Genomic DNA, 17,936 nt, shown 5'->3' on the forward strand with positions numbered 1-17,936 from the left:
ATTAACTGTTACAGATTTAGATCAGATTATATCTGCTATAATACACTTCTGATGAATTATTTTGTGCAACAGAATATCTGCCATAGGCTATTACTATTGATATTCTTTATGATGGAGTTAAAGAAACCAGCCAGCATAGACATCGATTTCTTAATAGTAGTTCCACTTCCCTACATTTTCATAGGATTTCCATGCCATGGGAAGTGGGTGTTGATGCAGCAGCCAGGAAAAAAAGATATGGGAAACACATTGCAGAGCAATAGGTTGGGAAAGGCCACTGAAAAGTAAGAGAATAAAGTTTCCCTTTCAGTGTAGCAATAGGGCAAGGGGGAATGGTTTTAAACTGAAAGAGGGGAGATTAGATACTAGGATACGCCTTGCATGGGGTTTTGCACAAGTCTTGCTTTAGAAACAGACATCCAAAGCAGACAGGAACTCAGCATTGTGACAGCCCTTGAACTTTTCAAAGGGCATGTTTCCCTGTCCCACAACAGCAGCATGAAACTGTTTTACTCTCAAGGAAACAGGAGGCAGATGGGCAGTGACCACTGTGAGAGCTGTCTCTGGCTCCAAGCTCGGAACAGACATTGGTGTGAGATGTATAATCCCCTGGTCCTGATAAAACAATGAGAAATCCTTGCACAGATCAGACAGCATTAGGGAGAGCGCATGCACAGCAAAACACTCTGTGTTATCTCAAAACACAATGTTTGATGCTTCTTTATCTGTGTTAACACACCTTAGAGTCACACTGTTCCCCGTACAATGCCCTCACCCAAACCCTTCTTCCTGGTGGCTTCACTTTATCAGTCAGTTGGGGATTTAAGTACATCACAGTGACATCTCCCTCTATTAGGTGAAAGTGTGATGGATGACAGGAGCAGCACCTGCAAACAAGGTGGCTCGCACCTTGTCAGTGCCAATCACACTTACCATCTGTCTTCCATTTATCTAGCACAGACCTGACAGCCTTCTTTCATATTGTTTCATTTCTTACCACAAAGGAGCCTCTAATGTTTTCTCCACTGAGAACTCAGAAATTCTATGGGAAGAAAATAAAACTCAAAGACATCGATTCCAGAAATTCAACTTATAGTACCCCAAAGCTCCCCACTCCTAAAAACAAAACAACAAACCAACCACCAAACAAAAAAAAAAAAAAAAAAACACAAAAACAAAGCAAGCCATATTTCCCAGCTATAGACAAGCTAAGCTGATTTCTGCAAATGTTCTTCATCTCACTAAGGTAATGAGGGTTATATTGAAAAAATAGTTTTCCCTAACTGAATCTCCCAATGTCTCCGTAATGTAGCAGGAACAATAATTCTGAAATACTCAATCAGCAATCCAGTAGTGCAATCCCAAATAGTGCGGCTCTGGAACACAAAATATGGTCTCAATATGCATGTCAGTCTAATTTCCATTTTTTCGGTTATCACAAAGGTTTTATAGTTGTATGATGTGGACATCCCTTTCTCTCAGGTGGTTAGAACATACCCACTGAAAAATACAGAATCCCAAGGAAACATGGAGGCCAGATTCACCACATCCTTTCCTTCAGGTTCTCTTTCTGTCCTCCTGGGATAAAGGCAGAACTTTGGTGTTAAGAAGATAATGTGCTATTGTATCCAGACTAAAGGCTGACTCCTGGGATGGACTGAGTGACTCAAGTCCTGCCGTTTCCTCTGTCAGGAAAATAGCCAGCAATAGTTGGTACACTCAGATGGATTAAATGGAGTTCATTGGAGGCTGAAGTTCACACTGAACTCCAAGGATCAACCCATGAGAGAGTGCTCTTCAGTGCACGTTCAGGGTAGTAAACAGGCAAAAGCTGTTTACTTACAGTGTATATCACCTAGAGTGATATATACTGACCTGGCTTTACTTTCCCTACAGGAGATTCACCTACACTTGTCCACTGATGTTTGGGCTATCAAGCCGAAACCTCTTCCTGTTGCAAAAGGAACCTCTTCTTCAAGCCTACAAGGCAAGCTATCTACACAAAAGTCATTTTTACATTAATAAACATACAGATTCCTTTGGAAAGGACAGGAAGAACAGTTCAAACACACAGAGATCTCATGGTTGGAGCACTCACTGGAATGGTGCAGAAAAACCTCCACTGCCATCGTTAGCCATAGTTTAGGATAAAAGATGCAGACCATGGACTAAGTGTTGAATCACATTTCATTCTCTTCCCACCTGAAGCTAAGGGGCAGTAGGGTACACTCTAACTGTAGTCTACATGTGAAACTTGAGTTTCATTGCCTGTTTTTTTTCTGAATGAGAAAAAAAAAAAAATCATAGAAAAATAAAGCCTCAGTGTCAAAGAGCTCCCATTACTGTAATGCTTCTTTGATATCAGGTGATTAGGAGAGGGACACCAGCCAAAAAAACCCCTTTCAGCAGGACAAGCAAAATAAAGCTACCCAGTCCACAACTGCATGGATAGAACTGTGACCACGCAGCCAACGCATACATCTGTACGCAGCAGCACAGAGACTATGTAGTGCAATACCGTTACGCTGGTATTTATTAGAAGAGCATCAATGCACTGGTCACACGACTTCACATTTATTGATGGTCAACCAGCTGTGCTTACTCCTTGCAAAGGAGTCAGTCTTTGTTCTGCATGTATTGACAATAGGGCAGTAGGCCTTGGAGTACGACTGTAGCTCTTAGGTACTACTGCAGTGCAATAAACCGTAATAATAACAGTCAGCTGTAAAGACTGCTCATGTGAGTAATGGCTTGCTCGATCTGACTCTCAGTTTTTTAACACCTGCTCAGTCAAAGTGACTTTGATTCTCAACGCAGAGGATCTTAACTGGAATAATTTTAACAGAAGGAAGTATTTTCTTCTTAATATAATCTGCCAATGCAACAGGAGGTAAAAGAGTGCCCTAGAAGTCAATAGTTCTTAAGTACTTGTCTCCATACTGCTATTGACAATTTTGGGGCCATTAGCAAGTCACTTAGAAATGTAAGAAAGCTTTTTCTTCATCTAGAAGATGGGGAAAATTATATTTTCTTGACTACCTCATAAACAGGCTATGAAAGTTAATTCATACTTGTATAGTATGCTGAACACAGCAGAAAAAAAGGATTAAAAAAAAAATAAAAAAAATCAGTCTGAGTGGAGTCTTTTCCAGCCAGTAGCATCAGTGTGATTTCACCTGACCACTACTTTAGAAAGGCCATCACTGTACAAGTTTATATTAGGAATAACACTTATTACGATGAAACAATATAGACACAAGATTGCCATCTTCTTAGATGCCAATATGTAACTCCCACTTACTTCAACATGTCACTTACTTAGTTTATGCCACTGAATACAAGCCGACTGAAGTGTCGGCCTAGGATACCATCAAGCGTGATTCACCTTGTTAAAGGCCACCTTTACAAAAAGGGCAAACCAAGCTACAAGGCCTGGAAACCTTGAGGACACTGTAAGCTTGCTGTTTAAATTCTCAAAGTACTCTTAAATAGTGCCAGGCATTGTTGCCTTTCCTAAACAGTCACTTTGCCTCTAGTCTATGTAAAAAAAAACTAAACCAAAACTGCTGTATCTTTTATCTTCTTTTCCCTCTGAAGGACTAGGGAGGTTCCAAGTTTTCAAATTTCCTTAGCACTGGAAGCTGTCTTTTGGTCATTCCTTACATTTTGCCAAAGACATTTTACCAAACTTTGGCTAGTGAGAGAGGCAAGAAGGAGGAAAAAAGATCAGATCCCCTGAAGTTACCTTAAATGCACTTTTTTATGGCTTCTAAAAATCAGTGTCATATTCAGCCACTAACATAAGATACATGAATTCTAGAAGTTGCTATAATCAGATATAGACTTCATCTGCTAAGGTAATTTTGCCAAAATATACTTCCTTTTGCCTATGGTACCATCTCTTGATACCAAAGGCTCCAAATCCAAAAAAGTGACCAGCCAGGGAAAAACATCGCAGCCTGTGGAGCTAATGCTTGCTAAGGGGTTGTGTATTTCCAGTTCAGTGGCCTTTTGTATTACCTCTAGACAAGATCATGATCTGGTGACCATCAGTCAGGTAACCAACTCAGTGATCTGGAGTGTTTTTTAAAACTGAAGAAATAAACATAATGAAAAATTTTACATTCTGTACCCTTTTCTTTGCAAGGACAAAGAACCCAGGAAAAATAATAAATTCATTTTTACATTAAGACTGAGCAGTGGAACAGCTGAAATTTAGAGGCTGTAATTCAAAATAATCAAAGGGATTTAAATTTTATTAGTTTTTTGTTAAATTCCTCTTCTCTCCTTAGTTTTAAATTGGCCAAAGTAGGCCACAAGATCAGTTAAGAGGAAGGGGAATTTAAAAAAAAAGTCAGTTATGTATGTCGTGGAGAAGATTTTTTCGAGTTGTTTAAACCAGATTGTGGAAGGGGATGTTTAAGTGACAGAACAAACCAAAGCTATAGAAGAAGGAAGTGAAAAATGCACATTAGGATTCTTTTCCATCTGGCAGAAAAGGTACAAATTCAGGGTTGGGATACCATGAAATAGCCACATAATCTAAGGCCTAGAGAAAAGCCCATCTCATTACAGGGTTTTTACGTGGCTGGTAACCTTCATGATCACCACTTATTGCCTGATTGTTTCTACTACTAAAACATGATTTAGTTCAGTGCTAAGAATAAAATTTGATTTAGCTCAGCACTAGAAGAGCACACAAGCAATTTGATAAAATGTCAATCTTGTTCAAATTTTCTTGCTGTATAACTTGAGTGCTAATGATCTTGACTCCACTACCCTCATGTATTTATGCAGCCTTTTTCATGTTTGCTGGATTATTATTGATCAATTGTTAGATAAAATGACAAATAAGATAAATTCATGCAACCTAAACTCTAAACTCTGGGGGCCCTTTAGGAAAAAATTTCCTGATTATCAAAAAGCATTGATTATTCACTACCACAATTTCACAGTAGTCACTGTATTCCCAAATTTATCACCAGAAAGATGACATTAAACACACCATAGATAGACCACAAACCCTCTCAATATTTTGTAAAAGTGGTACCTACATATTTCTGACCCCCAAAGTTTGGTTTCCAAATGCAGAAGTATCATAGTTACAGCTTATACAAAATCTCACCTTTCTCACAATATCAGAGTTTTACAAGTTTCCAGTACAACCTTCAGTCATTTCCTAAGAATAATGGTATTTTATACTTTTTATTTCTTTCCTCTGGAAATCTCCTGATCGAATTTGACAGTGAAACCTCAAACTATATACAGGTTATGATAGTGTAGACCAACTTAACAGTTTAAAATCAGGACACTTCTTTCTGCTACTGAAGCTGAACTGGACTACTTCCAAATGAAAAGATTTTCCAATAACTACTCACTCCACAACAACTAAAGAAAACATTTAAGGCCACAATGCTATGAACATGAAAGAATATAAGAAACAAAGGCAGGATTCTTTAACTGGAAAACCAATCCTAATCTTTTCCACTTAAGGGCACTTATTCACCTTCACAATTTTAAAGGTTGATTAAGAAAATATTTACACTCAAAGGAAGATCCTACAAAATGTTAAATAAGTCAGGACTGTTCCAATTCATTGCTGATAGGATATCCTTCTCTCTCAAATAAAAACAGAATTCTAACCAATAAGGAAATCAATCATTATTGCTGAAGTGAGCTAACAGATGACCTGTGGGGTTTAGTGGATTATAACTGTCCTTTGTATTTATTGAATATCACCTAACCAAAGCTCTCGGAGAAAATTTCATTCATCTCAGAGATGCAGCAAGTCTTACAGAGACAGATATTACTAATTTCTTCTTAGCAGATGAGGAAATCAAAGACTAGGACTTCATTTTTCCAAACCTGTGGCTGGACGTATTTTTACCCCAAATTTCCTTTGGCTGCAGCTGCGATTGCCAAAGTTCTCCTTTCTTTCATTCCACCATGCCCCAGCAGGCTCTCCACAGGCCCTATCACCTTGTTGGCCACAGTTGCGACTCCTCTGAAAGTTAATCTCAGAGCTCATGAAACACCAAGCGATTTCAGATTGGATGCAAAGGAAACCATAACTTTGGTTTGACAAGTTCCAGTGCCTAACTTTAAAGGATTTAAGTTTGAAGATCACATGTACAGATGTATACAGATAAAGTCAGTAGGAAATATCAGAGAGGGATGTCTACTTCTTCAAGGCCCACATTTTAGTAGATGTCACTTGGAAGATAGTACGTACATAATCAAGAAGCGTGCACTACCTCAGGCTATTAGGTCGCTTTTATATCCTGTGTGCCTTAGCAAAAGGATAGGGTGCTGGTAGACTGCTCACTTGAATTCAGATAACTAAACTCAATTTAAGTGTGATTTTGGAGCATCAAATTGTTTTTTAGATTGGTCTTAGACTTTTATGTCATAATGAAAAGCCTATGACAGAGCTAGAAATAGCAAAGCTCATCTCCCAATCACTTCTGTCAATCACCAGGTTTTCTTTCTTCTCTTGGAGTTTATTTTTCCACTTCAGCAGCATCTCTTGAATGCATTAGGTCACATATATAAAGGAAAAAGCAGAGCTAAGCAAACGACATAATTAACTAATTTTCTCTATTTAGATCTTCATACAAAACCATTCCAATTTCTGGCAATAAAATGCCGGTGAAAAGGTCCTCTCTTCAAAACACATAATTCCCACACCCTGTTGCACTCCTACACATCCTCTACCACACAATACATGTTCTCACTTCTTACCATCATCTCCCAAGCTTGCAGTGAGGTCATCATACACTATAATACGAATTTAGCTGATCTCAGCAGGGAAGAAAGCACCTTCCCAGGAAAGAGAAAAGAGTGAAAAGCCCCCGGTAGGTAGGAGGGCAAAAAAGAACCATTTGCAAAGCATATACTTTGCATATAAATCTACTTGCTGAAGGAGAGCAAAACAGTAAGAGTGCTTTCACTCTGCAGGCACTTGCATCAGCCCACTGGAAGCTGACTTCAAGCCTAATCCTGGAGCACCTTGGGCTTCAGTAGTGGTAGGTGAACTCTCACCCCTCAGATACCACCCAACAGAGCACACACAATTGCCAGGAAGTAGCATCCCTGTGTTGACCCAACGTGTGAGCAGCTCTGGAGAGAACCCGTGAAAGCAAGGAGCTTATGAAGCCTAAAAAGCTCCACCTTATTAGATGGCCATATCCAAACTCCTGTTACCAAAAACCAGTTCCTACTGATCCTTTCTGGGAAGCTCAGCCCTTAAATGCAAGTTTCCATCATGAAACTCTATTACTGGAGGCCACAAGTGTAGGAATTAGAATAAGGCAGTGCATGCTGTAGATTATACTAAAGGGAGAGGGTGAAGCTATTGGACGCTCAATGAAAAGTCTAATTACTCCCATGCTTCTGCTGCAGATACTTCTGGCAAAACAGATGAACTAGGAAAAAAGAAACAAACAAAACCACCCAAAACAAATCACAGTGGAGTTGGGTTCCACCAGATAATCAAAGATTACAACTCTCCCCTTATTTGCTAAGCATTAGAGAAAAGGACATGCAACAATAGCAACACAAACTACATTACAGTTTAAAATAAAAACAGAACACAGTTCTCTCAAGTGGGAGCAGCATTAGGTCCTGCATCCCTCCCTGTGCACCAGGATGCTTCATCCTGCCCTGTCTGACACTGGCGCAGTCAGCCCTACTGTCAGGTTCTGACGAAGTCCACACCACAGCATGAAAAGAGATGGATGCAACAAAAAGGCACATTTTCCAATGTCCTGGTAAACTCTGATATCCCGGATTCAATTTCAGAATGAAGAAGTGAAAAGAATGTTTTTCTACACTTTTCAGAGAAAAAAAAAAAAAAACAAAAAAAACAAACCACACAACGATTTGAGAAACTAGAGGATCTATAATCATCATTTGTTGTCAGAACTTCATTTGCTCCTTTAAGGGTAACAACTGTATATAATTTAGCACAGAGGATTCACTAAGCATAATTATAAATTGAATAGCTGTAAAAAAAAAAAAAATAGCTACAACTTTTTTCACTCATGAACATATCTATGCCTGACATTAAGTACCTTAAGGCAATTCCATCTCTATCACTTTTGTTGATTCATGTCCAGAAACAGGAAAACAAATTTAGAAGGTTGCAAGCAGAAAGTATAAATACTGTAGGCTTTAAACAAAAAGGAAGGTTATATTTATTAGGCTCAGCAAAAAGATGCTAATAAAAAAGAACTATATCTACACTGTAGATTCAGAAAAATCACGTTCCTAAGTTCAGAAAACTATGGCATCCCTACATATTAATTGTAATGTATGTAACAGCACAGTGTTATTAACCAGCAGTAATTTGGGCTTGTAGCACACAGGAATTGTAATAACACTAGAAGCTTTGAAGCATTAATTACTGAAAGCATTTTGAAGGACTGATATGAAATAATACTTTGTTTTCCATTCTAGGCAAAAAACTTCAGATAAAGATTTCCTTCCAATTTCAGTTTCCTTGTATACGTCTTGAAATTTGAAGAAAAACAGTAAAATAAAATTAGACTAGAGTATTTTCCATAAACTTCAGGGATCTTTCAACACATTTTAATGGGAAAGGTAGAAAGTTTTCAGCCTTTTCTAGCCATCAGCACGCGAAAAGATGACAAAACTGTCTCCGGGACTGCATAGGCTGTGTCCAGGGCTGATCAGTGCTCAGGGACTTTGAGGTTTGCCCTCGATCCCAGAGGCTGTGGGCTCTGCAGCAGCTTTCTGTGGGCTGGGATGTACCACACTATTTGTGCCCCTGCGTACAACCCTCCCACGTGGCCAGTTACAAAGAATACAATGCATAATTAATTTGCATTCAAAAAGAGAGAAGATAATAGGATAAAGGCACAGGACATTCAATCCCTTATTTTATAAAGGCATTTAATACTGCTTCACTAGGAAGATATAATTGCTCATTGCTTGTATACACTATGTCATCTTCAAATAATTGTTGATAATAGCAGTGATAAAATGGCTTCAGAGAGGTTGAGTGACTCGGCCAAGACCAAAGAGGAAGTGTGTGAAATAAGCTGAGAAGTCAGTCAGTTTCTTAAGGCTCAGTGCTCCAGCCCAAGCTTACAGCAATATTCCATATTTATCCGTCATTTACATTTTATCACCTTCTTTCCGTTTCTCTAACTCTCACACCCATACAGAGTGTGAGAGTTAAGACAAATATTTTTAATTTCTCTAGTTCATTAAAAAACAAAACCTAGACTTTGGCCCTTATGGTCCAACTCTTTCACAAAATTAAAAGCAGTTCATCAGTTTCACATTCACTACTCTAAATTGTTCAGCGTGGAGAAGAGAAGGCTCCGGGGAGACCTCATAGCAGCCTTCCAATATCTGAAGGGAGCCTACAGGAGAGCCGGAGAGGGACTCTTTGTCAGGAGATGTAGTGACAGGACAAGGGGTAATGGTTTTAAATTGGAAGAGGGGAGATTTAGATTAGATATTAGAGGAAATTCTGTACTGTAAGGGTAGTGAAGCACCGGAACAGGTTGCCCAGGGAAGTTGTGGATGCCCCATCCCTGGAAGTGTTCAAGGCCAGGCTGGATGGGGCTTTGAGCAACCTGCTCTAGTGGGAGGTGTCCCTGCCCATGGCAGGGGGGTTGGAACTCAATGATCTTTAAGGTCCCTTCCAACTCTAACCATTCTATGATTCTATGAAATCTTCTACTGCGTAGAACAGCAGCATGAGGGGAAAAAAACCCAAAGATACCTTTTCCTACATATATTTTAGAATTTAGCAGTTTCTACAAGGTTCCCCTTGGAGACAATTTCCTATTAGAAAGGGAATAGGGTTTACTCTATAGATAATTGTTTAGAAACAAAAATTATTCAGTAGTGATGAGTAATTTTTGCCTTTTGGTTGTTTTGCATGGCTGCTTCTTCTTTTTTGACCTGTGTATCCTATATTTTCCATCTGTTCAAGCCATGATTTCCAGTCCACTGGAGCAAAAGCAATGGTAAAAGCATTTTGCCAGCAGCCCTTGGCCTCACTTTATGAATACAGTTCCAAGTCTTGCTGCCGCTCAAGGTAGAGCTTCTAAAAATAAGGGACTATTTCAAAATAAAAATTAATACCATTTTCTCACAAAAGAATTGGGGGGGAGGAGGCTTTCCTTTATCAGAGAGGAGATCAGAATGAGAAGAGACCAGATAGATGCAGCACATGCTGGCTTTATTGATATTCACAATATAGGAGCAGAAACCATAAGGACAATATCCATTACAGCACACAACAGCCACCAGCACTCCCAGGTTTTGTCCCAAGCAGCAGCACTGCCATTGCAATGGGACGACACAGCATGGAAATAGTCACTATTCCCAGCACTCACATCTTAGAGAAGGGGAATGGAGAAGGAGTCAGATTAACTGACTTGCTTAAAGTCACCCTGGAAGCTTACAGATTATTGGGTACCAAATCTGTGTCTGCAAGAAGAAATCTGAGGTCTTCTTTAGATGATAACAGAACAGCTGTCAGTGCTAGCCATATTAGCCAGGTCCAACAGATACCCATAGAATTAATTTATGGTCATCACAAACTAAGGATCTAGCAAGGTTTTACCCACACCCTTGGGATTCCCTTCCAAATCTTGAAACTCCAAAATTAGAAATAGCCAGGAATTTGCTAGAGCTAAGTCCCAGTTCTGAAGGGGACTGTCAAAAATCAGTCTGGTGAAACAAGGCATCTTGAAACACGTTACTTCCTTTATAGCCCTTAGGAGTAATCTGACTACATGGTGGGTTTTAATGGGCAATACTGTGTTTTTCCCATCTAGTTTATATTGCACAACAGGCATAGTTTTTTTCATTTTGATGGACAGTTTGTATATTTCTGTTAGTGAAAATCCACACATTTTACAGGAAAAAGGGATCATTTGGAAAATACAGAGGGACCTTCTGTGTAACAGCTGAGGCCAGAGACTGTTCTTCTTCTCTTCAAACTGCAAGGTTTTTTTCCTTAAATTCACCATTTCTATGAGTGGACAAGGTCTGTTATCCTTTCCTATGTGTTATGATCAATCATTTTATTTACACAAATGGGTCATTTCTGCTCCTTCTTGCTCCACCTCAACTGACAGGAAGGAAGACATTTTACATGTCTGCTCATGCCCCCATATTTACACGTTCTGACAGGATGAAGTTTCTTTTAGTCTACCCTGATGCAATGCCTGTACCTCTACAAACAAAGAAAATTTAAAGTTTTAGGGACTTAAAACTCCTTCAGGTCACAGAAGAAGTCTCTGATGGCTTTTACACAATGCCAGCTAAAGAGTCTGTTCTGAAATCAGAACAGGCAACAAAACACTGCATTTGTGATACGTTTAGTTGACCGTGTCAAAAGAGAACCTATATAGTGCAATCATAGAATGCTTTGGGTTGAATGGACTTTTGGAGATCATTTAGTTACAGACAATGGAGATACTGGGCTAACACATAAGATTTCCAATCCTGAAATAGGGTCTTATTTCAGTCAAAGGCTGCTTCAACATCTCATCACTTAGAGTGGCATTTACTCCTAAAGAGAGGGCCATGAAAGAGGCGTTAGAATCTTGTCTGACACTGAGATTACAGGAGATCCCAATGTAAAAAAAGAACTTAGGCCGAAGTATTTAATCAAGCTCATTTTTTTGCTTTTAGCTGGTAGTAGCTTTTTCCCTTACAGCAGAAGATATGTATAAACTAGCAACCACTGAAAACTGAATTAGCTATGTACATGTCATGAAGGAATGAACGCAGAACATACATACTACAATTCTGACCAAGAAAACAACCAAACAAAAGCTTAGACATGCTGTAGCTAGATCAAAGACAGACAAGCAATGGTGCTTTAGAAGCACAGTAGAACAGATATTATAACTACTCTGATATTGCAGCAGATTATAGTCTGAAAGGCAGTTTCTGTTAGAGAAGCAGGTCAAGAGAAATCAAAACTCATGAAAGTGACATGAGCAACAGCAAGCTGTTACAGAAGTTTATGTTTTTAAAAGGTAACAGCAAACTGACGTTTTTGAAGAAGAATATGCCACATTTTTCATTCTGAACTGATATTTGCTATTTATAGCTTTTCTTTGTTTTATGATACCTTAGATCTCAAAATAAAAAGCTAAAATTCAAACACATCATTTCCTTTTTGTTCCAGAAAATTAATTTTAGAAGCATTCATTTAAAAGTTCAGGTGTTTAGTTTTCATCCTAATTTAAACAGAACAATATTTTTTAAAATTTTATAAATCTACTTATAACATAATTATCATGGTTATAACTTGCTGTACTTTTAACTGATCACAGCTCACAGAATTACAGATGCTTTGAAGTCAGATTTCTAAGACCCTGCATTTACAGAGTAAAAACAATGAAAGATTTTTACTTTAATTCTCTCTGAGATAAAAAATGGTTTTAATATTTATATTTAAACCAATTTTCATATGTAGAAGAAGTTTCCATGCATGTCCAAAGCAATATCCCTTTAAAGTCGTTAATATAGAGAAAGACAGAAAGGCATCCCTGAACGCTTGCTATGAGGATCTCAGATTGTCTGTCTTGAAATTAGTCACTTGGGAAAGAACTTAAATCTCGGGCAGATTGATGCAGAAAATGAAAACTTGATATGGTAAGGAGTGTAGATATCCTACTGGTGTTTGTCCTCTACCAGATGAAGGGAAAAGTAACTGTCCTCAAGTCAGCAACTAAGTGCTGTGGTTATTCAGTTTATATATCACACACTTGCAAAGGAAAAATGACACGATTTTATGGCAAACCACTCCCTCCAAAAATCCCCCACAAATCTCCTGGGAAAAGCAAGGGTGGGGAGAGGAAAAACAACAAAACCAAACCACTAAGGAGAATGACACCCCTCAGGTACTTTCCATTTTCAGAAACGGTTTTGGTGTATCAATAATACTTAGGAACTTCAAACATCCTATAAAACAGAACCAGGCTTACAACAAGTTGGGGAGCGATGTTTAAGCATATAAATCCTACTTAGATGCCTAATTCTTGCTCACTTCCTATAAATACCTTTGGGGATTTGAGCTTTACTAATCTTAACATGAGTTTAATGAGAGATTAGGAGCACTGCAAACTCCAGCTCAGTAGACTTTAAATGTTATCTCCTATTAGCACATAGATAGGTCCCAGCTTTACTATTTCAATTTTTATAAGAAGCACTCAAAGGACAACTTCAAGAAAAGGCCTTTCTCGCTCCAAGAGATCACATCTCAGACAATTCACATGATATTAGACTGAACAATAGGAGAAACGTTGAGTCAACAAACTGCAATACAATTTCTGTAGAGCAGCAATTGAAGGATTGTTAGGCAATTTATACATGAGAAAGTGACTTCCCATAGTAAGAGTAGAGAAACAAAAAATATGGTACTAAAGAAACACAAAACAACCTTACCTCAGTGTGAACTGATCTTCAGTTGAATTTTTAGCAACAGATACCAGGAAAGTCAAAATGTCACCTTGCTTGACAGTCTTTGGTGTATACTGGATGGCAATATTATTATCCAATCTCATTTCATTTAAAGAAGGGCCAGCGTGTGTCTGGTAAAGGAAAACACTTCCAATCCTCTGCAAGGGAGGTCCCGACTCATCAATGTCATTGCGCCCTAGTCGGATCCCATTACTTTTCCTTACATCCTCCTTGGTACATTCCCCTTTCTCATCTCTTGGTTGTATGGCATAGTAAAGCTCCACAGGGCTCCCTTCAGATTGATCCATTGGTTTCTTACGGCCAGCAACAACCGTCGGGGGGTTAAACCAGCTTGGCAGGAGCTCCAGCTCTGCCACACACAACCCCAGATCCCCTTGCAATCTGCAGCTGCCTCTGACTTCCCGTGTCTCTCGGAAGGCAAACACCCGCAGGCAGGGCAGACGTTCCATGGTGCTATAGTCATCCCAGTCCCTGCCCACGATGTAGAACAGAACCTGGACTTTGGGGTTGCTTGGGTAAATTTTGTCACTCATTATGAAGGCCTTAAGTTTCCAATTAAAGGAGAACTTGTTAGTGGATCCAAATGGATTTGAAGACAACATTAAGTCCTGGGGCACTACTTGTTCAATTGAAAAAGGTCCATAGCTGGCATTTAACACAGGTGGCCTCTTGGATTTGTAGATCAGAAAGGATTCCACTCGGGACTGCAAGCTAGAATTCCTCATAATATCCTGGTTGGCTTCCTTAAGAAAGAAGGAAACATCCGCATTGTGGATACGATAGGTCACGGGCAAGTAAGTTGGCAGTAAAGAAAACCTCTGTATACTCTCCAGGATCCCTCGACTCTCAGTCACTGTTGAAAGGAAAGGAGAGTTTAAAAGATCAGATCTTCAAGTCATACTGTGATATAACCTCGTTGACTTTACTGGGGGGACTAACGGTGCTGTAGCTGATATTAGTGGCAATAGCAAGCATCATCAATCCATGCAGAAGTAGCCTAGGTAGATGATGATTTATCTAGTTAGCTTGGAGAACAATAGGCTATGATATGTTCTACATGGCAGCTAGATTAACAGTGGCAGCTTGTGTAGGTTTACCCATGCCAAAGGTCACATCTTCACTTGCAACGTACATTTATCACTGGAGAGCAAAATCACCCAGTCAGCATCTGCAACATAAGATCACTACACAGGCACATTTAAAAAGTAATTTGATCACCAAAGCAAACTGCACCTGTACAGGAAACCAGTGCAATGATTTTACATCAAGTGCTGCACATGGACCACTTAGAGTTCACTTCAACCTTCTTTTCAGCACTCTCAAGCAATACATGGACTTTAAGTGGTTTCCTGCACAAGGCTGAATTTCACTTTAAGAACAGTTAGCACAATAACCATTTACAGAAAAGCTCCTTTACAACACTCTGGTACTAGAGGATTTCAAAACGGGCTTTATTTGCATCCAATTTATAGTTCCTTCTACTTCAGTTCATCTATGAAAAGAGGTTTTTTTCTGTAAATAACTATCGGGATTCATGCCACCATTGCTGCCTAACCCTACATTGTTCCTTAATACAACTGCATTATCTGTAGGCTGCACATCACTGCACATTGAAAGAACATTTTCAATGACACCGAGGCTCTCTTACTGCAAGATATCTGTTTTAACTGTGCCATGGAGCAATTACCCGAGGCAGGCTATCATATTAAAGAATAAGCTCTCCATCCTTTCTAGGAACTGTCAGTCCCAAAGAGCAAAGACATACACTGTTAAAAAAAATACAGATGCAAATCCAAAATGACCTTTCCTGTTTGAACACCTGACCTTCATGCTTATGTCTTCACACTCTAATTGTGAAATAAATTGCCTCTTTTTTTTTTTTTTTCCAATAGCAAATTTGAATCCTTACCTTTATTTAGAAAAGTGACAAGGGGTTACCAAAGATGGCATTCAAAGGCAACCCATTTTCCCAAGCTCTAGTCCACAAATGCTTTATTAGTCCTTACTTTTTGTTTGGCATCTGACCTAAATATTTATTTGCTCATCAAGTACTGTGGAGGTCTAAACTACTGTCAGTTACTCCTAACCACCAATCCACCACTTATGTACTGCAATTCATTGCAAATCCTAGAACAGGATAGAAGAGGCTTATTATCTTCATATCCTGCGGGAAAGTATTCTTAGTTCCTAAAAACCTCTGATTTAAGACCACAAGTGCTCACTAAAAACTATCTGGAAAATGCCTGTCACAGAAACAATCATCTTATCTACTTATGGGCTGTATAACCTGAAAGGGGAATTCGCCCTTGCGGGAGAGGAAGCCACACTGATGCTACTCGTAACCAGCATGTCAGTCAAGGCACGTCCACAACAAAGCAGTTAATGCAGGAGGATCTCACTCTGCCATAGATTTTGTCCAGTCTCAGACAAGTTGCTTTTCCTGTGCTGCTGTTCTACGTCCAACAAATAACGGTATTACTATTTATTGCCCCTCACCCTTTGTCTGTGTAGACTGAAAATGCAACAGACATCTTATTATTTATCTAAGAGCATCGCCTACAATAACAAGGCTGTGATCTCGGTTAAGGCCTCCAGGCACTAACATGATGCAAAACATTAAACTGGAAAACTGGAGCAAAGAACTTTCTATACGGAAAATCAAAACCAGCTGGATATTAAAAAAAAAAAAAAAAAACTAAACAAAACAACAAACCAAAAACCAAAGCAACAAACAAACCCCAGATAAGGGCCTCATTCAGCTGTAAGACAGAGGGTACAAATCTCAGAATGAAAGAGGCCGTGAAGAAAGGATTGCAGAGGAGATTTTCACAGTTTTGAAAATCTTTCTCTCCATCTTGAAAAATTGAAATTCCTCTCCCAATAAACAATTAAAATAAAACCTTACTTTTAAAAGTTTAATGTCAAGTCTTAAATCCCACCATCCCAATTAGAAATAAATTCCACCTGAAGAATCGAGAAAATGGCCTCAGTACATATCTTCATATGACACTGTAAATTGCAACAGCAATAAAAGGCTGAAGTCTCATGATGGAAAATTCAGCTTAGATCTTGTTTGAATGTAGAGGAAGTCACACCCAAGACTTTTCTGCTTTTTTTAAATCAAGACTAAACTGCAGAGATTCTTTGCATGCAAAAACACCCTTTATTTTAGCCTTGGTCTTTTCAGCATTCAGCTCCCACTCTCTCTCCAGATTCTCAGGGAGAGCAGATGAAGTTTTTAAAGACTTTCTTCTAGATAATCCCCCCAACAAAGATTTCTAACAACTCTAAATGGCTTTGCTAGTACTTAGAGTTGCAGGGATGCATCTCTCCTATCCAGCCCTAAGGCGAAATCTGTTCTGCTGTTGTACTCCTCAGATCACCCAGCCCATAACATCATTCCTCCATCTAATGTCCCATTTATAAATTCCATGCTCATTTTGTACTCCTCCCAACAGCTTGGCAAAGCACCATTAAACACAGTGAGGCACCAAGGAGGCAACTTAGAGAGAGGAAAAAAGCTCAGGGTATTCAATTTTTTATTTCCCTTATTTTGATTGCAGCTCCTTCCCTTCCATTCCACAGGGAGAAGTACATTATTTTTATATTAAAACTAACAGAGTGTTTCGCCTCATAATTTTTTAATCATTTATTTTAGTGCTTAATTATCTAAGGGATTAAAAATCTTCCCTCTGTATTCCCCATCTCCACAGGACAATGTTCCTCAAAGTTTGTGAATCAATAACTCTTTGGAATAGGAGAGTAACATAAATAAATTAAAAAAAAAAAAACAAACCCAAACCCCAAAACAAAACCAGGAGGTGAACCACCTATTAATAAAAGGAAACAGTCTCACCAGACAGAGCAGGGTCCATTGGTTTTTAAATTTTTGGGCAATGGCAAACTGGTCTGCTCGCTGTTGCACTTCCCTCTACCATCAAGCTGTGGACGTGCACTGAATATGAATTGGCTTATGCTGGAAGCTGACAGCAGCTTTCCAAACAGCCAAAGGCCAAAAATTCAAACAATTTTACACTTTTATCTGGGGAGAGTTATAATCAGCACAAACAGAAAAAAATTCTCAAAAAACTACACTGAGCTCTGCAGTACCATCTGGATTTTGACCGTGAAAGTTTATTAAGGATTCTGAAGGGTAGGAAATTAAATACAATACCAACTACCAGCATCCTTAATTGCAACCAAGACTATTTTTGTAAAAATTATGCATGTTTTTACAATGGTTGAATTGCAGAAGATTACCATTTTGTGTTATTGGGTGAGACCTGACATAAAAATGGAGTTTTAAAGATTTTTCATATCATCTGCCCTAAATATTGCATCAGATATACACCACCATAATAAAAAATCCACTTGAATAAATAAGACAAGAATCATACAGTGAATCTCTCAGTTTAAATATGTCCAACAAAATAGGGTATTGGTAACTGAAATGCTGT

The 17,936-nt window shown here is 38.8% G+C and overlaps 1 protein-coding gene across 1 annotated transcript in view; it reads right to left on the bottom strand.

Moving 5' to 3' along the window:
* Positions 1-17,936, bottom strand: part of TMEM132D (transmembrane protein 132D) — a 262,644-nt gene that overhangs the window by 186,014 nt on the left and 58,694 nt on the right. The window contains exon 2 of the mRNA XM_074159444.1: positions 13,444-14,332. Coding sequence (XP_074015545.1) covers positions 13,444-14,332 — 889 coding nt within the window. The remainder of the gene's footprint in view (positions 1-13,443; positions 14,333-17,936) is intronic.

This window comes from Numenius arquata, chromosome 16 (assembly GCF_964106895.1).
Source record: "Numenius arquata chromosome 16, bNumArq3.hap1.1, whole genome shotgun sequence".
NCBI lineage: Eukaryota > Metazoa > Chordata > Aves > Charadriiformes > Scolopacidae > Numenius > Numenius arquata.